Consider the following 6,571-nt stretch of genomic DNA (forward strand, 5'->3'; position numbering starts at 1 on the left):
ACGGAGCACTGTGCTTGATCGCAGTGCAGTTCCCAGATTGGTTCACTTGGGGAAATAGATATCTCTCCCCCAACCTGTTTCAGAACAGACTTTTATAAAGTAAATCAAATATCCTTTTGACTGTCATTTATATATGTGTGTTTTTGTTTATATATTTATATAGTGTGTGTGTAAATGTGTGTGTGTGTGTATATGTTAATATATATACCTTTTATTTTGAAATAATAAAAGATTCAAGACGCTCAAGAAGTTGCAAATTAGTTCAGAGGAAACAATTGCACAGAGAGTTCCCGTGTACCCTTCACATGGCTTCTCCTGATGAGAACATTTTACGTGACTGTCTTACATTATCAAAACAGGAAGTTGACATTAGCACAGTACTGTTAACCCCAGTACAGACCTTGTTCAATGTCTCCCATTTCTACACGCACTCTTGTTTACGTGAGTCGTGCTCCGACTGCCGTATTTTTGGGGCTGTGTCTCCCCAGCTCCCACTGTCCCTTCTTGTTCTGGTTGCCCACAGCGGTGACGAAGAGCATCGTGCCTATCCCAGGCACGCCCATGGTTACACGACGCGACGTGCCTCGCTTTTCCACATCGTTTCATTGTTGAGGACGGGGGAGAGATAACTGGGGAGGAATGTGGTTCTCTAAGACCTGCTCTCTCACTCTCTGTTTTCCTTTCCTTCTCGTTCAGATCATGTTTCACTCCTTTGGCGACAAACAAGGGCCCCAGCACGGGATGCTGATCAATACTCCCTACGTCACCAAGGACCTGCTGCAGGCCAAGCGATTCCAGGCCCAGTCCCTGGGGACCACCTACATCTATGACTTCCCGGAAATGTTCAGGCAGGCAAGTCTGCGGCACAGATGCGTCACCCCCCCAACCAGCTCCTCCCAGCAGACTCCACCAGAACCAACCCCCTGTCCTTAGATCCTTTTCTAAAGACTCAATCTAAAGAACAAGGTGTGGGGCCAGGTACAGTGGCTCATGCTGGTAATCCCAGCACTTTGGGAGGCCAAGGCAGGAGGATCACTTGAGGTCAGTTCAAGACCAGCCTGGGCAACATAGCAAGACCCCGTCTCTACAAAAAATAAAACAAAATTAGCTGAGCATGGTGGCACGTACCTGTAGTCCCAGCCACTCAGGAGGCTGAGTTGAGGCAGGAGGATCACTTGAGCCCAGGAGTTTGAGGTTGCAGTGAGCTATGATGATGCCACTGCACTGCAGCCCAGGTGACAGCGAGACAGTCTCCAAAAAAAAAAAAAAAAAGATCTTCACGAAGAGAAAGAAATTAATGTTGGGATGGACTTCATACTTCATAGTATATTTTCCCAAAATAAACCTAATTTATCCCAATGATAGAGGTAATATGATTTAGAAACTTTGGAAAATAAAGGGCAATAGAAAAAAGAAAAAAGTAACTTGTAGTGCCACACCCTAATGGCAAATTGCTTAACATTTTGATGTGTTTCCTTCTGGTCTTTTTCATGGTCATTTATTAAGTACCTGGTACTTGGCAGTCACCATTCTGAGGCTAGATAGACCACGAGGAAGAGGATGGGGTCACTGCCTTTGAGGAAGCTTTAGTCTACTTTTAAAAAATAACGTTTTGTTATACTTTTCTGATTATTAAAGTATACGTTGGAAAATTAAAGCCACTGGGAGTCAGTTAGAAGCACAAACTATACAGGAAAAGCCGGATACATTTATGTTGAAACTTACAAGTTGTTTAGACAAAAGAGAAAAGATGAAGCCCCAGATTGGGAGAATTTGTTTCAGTGCCTATTATCATCAACTAGATGATCTTGAGAACGCTTATATAAATCAATTAGGAAAAAAGAAAAAGCAAAACTATTAAAACGGGCAGGAGTTATAAGCAGGAAACTTGCCAAAAAGAAACTTGCATGGTTGACAAGCATATCAAAAGGCGGTCACTTCAGTAATAATCAGCAAAGTACAGATCAATACCACGACACAATTTCCCACCCAGCAGATGCGTAAACATATAAAAATCTGGCAAAACCAAATGTTGGAGAATGTAGGGGGCAAAGGAGCTCTTATATGTTCTTACTGGGCTTTTAAAGGAGTTCAAAAAATTTGGAAGCTGTTTGATAACGTCAGGTGATGTTGAAGGTTCCCATTCCCTGTGGCCCAGCCGTTCTGCTGGGTGTGTGTGTTGGGGGGGGTGGGGAAACTCTAAGCCTTGCTTCTAAGAAGAGGCTGTAAAAATGTTCATTACAGCCTCATGGGTAATAGCGTAGAACTGGAAACAACCTACATGTTCCTAAATAGGGTGATGAGTAAATAACTTGTGGTACAGTCATACCATGGAAAACTGAACAGCAGGGATCAAGAGCTAAATGTAACAACATGGAAAAATCTCGCAAACATCATGGGGAGTAGGAAATGTAAGTGGCTGAAGGATGTGTCCAGGATGGTGCTGTTTATTTAAAATTTGTTTAAATAATACTATGTGTTTTCAATGTATGCATATATGATGAAGTGAGTACATAAGAAAGTGTGCTCAGGACTAGCATCGCTAATGGTTACTCGGGGTGGACCGGGGAGGAGGGTAAGGAGTGGCAGGGGGAGGGTATACCAGGGGCTTCACCTGCATTTTTCTTCTTTCTTTAAAAAATCTTTAGCAATTATGGAAACATTAAGATTTGACAAAGCCACCAGGTGGATGCCTGGGTGTTCATTTATTATTCTACATAGGGTGGTTTTTTTTTTGTATGCTTCAAATATTTCACGATTAAAAAAGAAAGAACTAGAAAATTCACACTGAAATCATGACAGATCTCCCCCATCTGATGCCTTCAAGTTTTTCGTCTTTCCTCTGCTCTCCCCAGGCTCTCTTTAAACTGTGGGGCTCCCCAGACAAGTACCCCAAAGACATCCTGGTGTTCACTGAGTTAGTGCTGGACTCCCAGGGCCAGCTGGTGGAGATGAACCGGCTCCCTGGTGGAAACGAGGTAACGGCTCAGCAGAGCCCGGCCCCCGGCTGCAGTCACCCTTTGTACAAAGCTCCCCCCGAACAGACAGACTCACCTTCCCTGTGTGTTCGTCGTCTTCCCAGGTAGGCATGGTGGCCTTCAAAATGAGGCTGAAGACCCAAGAGTATCCAGAAGGGCGGGATGTGATTGTCATCGGCAACGACATCACCTTCCGCATCGGATCCTTCGGCCCAGGGGAGGACCTTCTGTACCTACGGGCGTCCGAGATGGCCCGGGCAGAGGGCATCCCCAAAATCTACCTGGCAGCCAACAGTGGGGCCCGCATCGGCATGGCAGAGGAGATCAAACACATGTTCCAGGTGGCCTGGGTGGACCCAGAAGACCCCCAGAAAGTACGTCATGAAGCTGGCGTGGCAGGGTGATTCCGTTCTGCGAGTGTCTTTGCAGTGGGGGTGATAGCACCTGCCAGAGGACGGGAAACATCTTACTCTTTTTATGTGTAAAGCACCGGTAGACAGGTAGCGCCTAAACAGCCATGCAGCGTATCAGTGGCTTTAAAATTTCATTGGTGGGGAGGGCGGTGATTAGGAAAAAAAATGTCTAAAAAGGCTCCTTAGGGGAATAATAATGAATCAAAGTTTATAAATGCTGAGCTGATACATACGTAGCGTCTCCTGAAAGCAGCGTGCACTGAAAATGCAAAGGTGAAAAATACGCCGCCGCTGGCGTACATTCGCCCCTACCGTATTGACCCTTTTTTTAAAAAACAGTGGCTGTCGGCGCAGGTAACTGGATTCATAGCCTCACTGAAGTCTATTTTTTAAGGGATTTAAGTACCTGTACTTGACCCCCCAAGACTACACCAGAATCAGCTCCCTGAACTCCGTCCACTGTAAACACATCGAGGAAGGAGGGGAATCCAGGTAAATAACTCATCGGGTGGCTCCTTAATTTTGTTCATGGTTCGTGTCAGCTAGTCACAGGGAATTGGTCTCGTTTCCTCTGGACTCGTGGGGATTGATATTTTCAGGTGGGTGGTGGTGGTGATTATAGTGTAAGACCCCTGTGCTTCCACAGTGGGGAACTGATGACTTAAACATTTGGGACATTCTCCAGGGTGAACCCATCCTTGTCATTCTAAAATGACTCACCCCTTCCACAAAAATAGCACGTCCTGCAGGGAGAATTAGATTGGATCCTCAGGATGTCCCAGGAGCTGCAAGCTCACACTTTATGACCAAATTAGCTGAACCGATGCAGTGGTGATTTGGCGAGCTGGGAAGATAGGGGCAGGGAAGGGATCTGCTCTTTGCGGACATCAAAGGTAGTGTGTCTTTCTTAGTGGGATTGACTAAATCAGGAATTCTTAGACTGGCTTTTTCGGAATGTTAGTTAGAGATATGTAGGGGAGAAAAAAATTTCCGCAGTCAGATGAGTTTGGGAAATACTGGGTTAAATGAGATTTAGTAAGCATCTGTACTGTGCAGGCCTTGTCAGAACCTTTAACATGCTGAAGCTCTCTGTGAATCTCTGACAGGGGTTTGACCGGACAGGCTTATGTGGTCGTGGAATCTTGATTGTGAACAGGCTTCAGCTGTGTACCCCCATCTTTCTGTAGATTGCTTTTGGAGGAATGCGGGGTAGAGTGACGTTTTACTAAGGCAGCCTCTGAACAGACAGACATCTTAGGTCAAGGGACAAGGGTGATAATTTTTGATGCTGTACTTGCTCTTTTAGAAATGTTAGTACCCGTCGTGAGGGTTCTAGACCCCTGCTTTCATTTAGCCTCTGGCTGCTTTTCCACTTTCAGTCTCTCACCTTACTGCCCCGTCCTTCCTGCCTTGGGTCCTTGGGACTTTCTGGGTCAGAGCTCGGTCTTTAACCTGTGTTTGCTTTTGGCAGATACGTCATCACGGATGTCATTGGGAAGGACGATGGCTTGGGTGTGGAGAATCTCAGGGGCTCGGGCACCATCGCTGGGGAGTCCTCCCTGGCTTACGAAGAGGTCGTCACTATTAGCTTGGTGAGTCCCCTCCTAGTTCCTTTTCTTTTTTGACTCTCCATTACAGAGACTTTCAAATAGTCCCAATAGAGAGGATCGGTGACGGGCGCCACGTGCCCATCGCGAAGCTCCCCTGGTCATCCGTAGCAGCCCTTCCTGTGTCCTTCCTGTGTCTTCTGTCCACCTCCTGCCCCCACCCCGCTTAGAATATTTTAAAGCCACCTCCCCATTACGTCTTTTCACTCGGAAATACTTCAGGGTGGATCTGTAACCCATAACGAGATGAGGGCTTTTTCTTTCCTTTTTTACGTAACCGTAATACTGTTACTACACCCTCCCCAAATCAACAACTCTTTCAGATCATCGGAACCCAGTTTTGGTTCCTGTTTCAAGAGTTATCTCAGAAGTATCTTTTTATAGTTGCCTTATTTGGATCAGGGTCCAATCTCCTCTTATTTCAAAGGTATCGAGTGTTTAGAAGAACTTGTGTCTGACTTTAACTGTAGAAAATGAGTATTCCTCCTCCCCGCCGCATGGCCTTTCTAAATATTTTCTGTGTCTAGTAGCAGTCGTAGTAGCATTAGGTTATTAAATATGGAAAGTCCGAGTTCCTTAAGTACTAAGTTTGACAGTTGATATCTCTGACATTTCACTTGGACCATGGATAAGTCAAAAATTCGTGTTATTTTCAAATATGACTTCTCTTGTGGAACCATTGCAGGCCAGGAAGCTCAAAATATCAGTGAAGTGTTTGGGAAGGATGTGGCTAATGAATGCATAGGACGTTGATGGTTTGAGAAGTTCCATTCTGGTGATTTTAATCTTGAAAATGAGCCATGTGGGTGACCTGAGACCAAGGTGGATAGTGAGGAGCCAAAAGCTGTAGTGGAAGCGAATCCATCTCAGCCTACGTGTGAATTAGCAGCAAGGGTTGATGTTATTATTCCAACAATATTGGACCATTTGAAACAAATGGGCAAGGTAAAGAAGCTGGATAGATGGATTCCACATGAATTAAATGAGCATCAGAAGAGAAATTGCCTCAAAGCTTGGCGTTCTTTGCTGTCATGACATAAAGGCAAACCATTTCTACACCGTATCGTTATGTGTGATGAATTTTGACAATCGAAAACATTCAGCACAATGGTTGGATAAAGACGAAGTGTCAAAACACCTGTCCAAAACTGAATATCCATCAAAAAAAAGCTAATGCTGTCTGTCTGCTGGTCCGGCACTGGTATTATCCGCTCCAGCTTGATAAAACCTGGTCAGTCGATTACAGCGGGTGTCTACTGCAACCAACTGGACAAAATGATGAGGACACTTGTGATTAAGCAGCCAAGACTGGTCAATAAATGCAGGCCAATCCTCTTGCAAAGCCACATGTTGCAAAAAAACAACGCTGCTCTAACTACAGAAGCTGGACTTGGAAACTCTCTGTCATCCACCATCAGACCTTGCACCAACTGACTACCACTCCTTCTAGGCTTTGGACCACTTCTTGTGAGGAAAAATATTCAATCCTCAACAAGCTGTGGAAAACGCCTTTCACGATTTCATTGCCACTCGCTCTCCAGGCCCCTTCTCTGCTGGCAAAAGCAAGCTACTG

General features: G+C 45.2%; 1 protein-coding gene across 1 annotated transcript; it reads left to right on the forward strand.

Moving 5' to 3' along the window:
- The first annotated feature begins 575 nt into the window (after positions 1-575).
- LOC105805105 (acetyl-CoA carboxylase 2-like) lies at positions 576-5,142 on the forward strand. The gene is made up of 5 exons (XM_012637925.1): positions 576-852; positions 2,856-2,978; positions 3,083-3,352; positions 3,786-3,883; positions 4,863-5,142. Exons 1-5 carry the CDS (start codon positions 640-642, stop codon positions 5,014-5,016), a joined length of 858 nt encoding a protein of 285 aa, XP_012493379.1. The 5' UTR covers positions 576-639; the 3' UTR covers positions 5,017-5,142.
- The last annotated feature ends 1,429 nt before the right edge of the window (positions 5,143-6,571 follow it).

The sequence above is a fragment of the Propithecus coquereli genome, unplaced genomic scaffold (assembly GCF_000956105.1).
Source record: "Propithecus coquereli isolate 6110/MARCELLA unplaced genomic scaffold, Pcoq_1.0 Scaffold12471, whole genome shotgun sequence".
NCBI classification, from domain to species: Eukaryota; Metazoa; Chordata; class Mammalia; order Primates; family Indriidae; genus Propithecus; species Propithecus coquereli.

Excerpts from the sequence above, each read along its gene's own strand:
- LOC105805105 (XM_012637925.1), top strand. The coding sequence starts at position 640 with ATGTGGTTCTCTAAGACCTGCTCTCTCACTCTCTGTTTTCCTTTCCTT. Across the intron at positions 3,353-3,785 it reads ACCCAGAAGACCCCCAGAAA|GGATTTAAGTACCTGTACTT; the intron begins GTACGTCATGAA and ends CTATTTTTTAAG. Across the intron at positions 3,884-4,862 it reads GAGGAAGGAGGGGAATCCAG|ATACGTCATCACGGATGTCA; the intron begins GTAAATAACTCA and ends TGCTTTTGGCAG.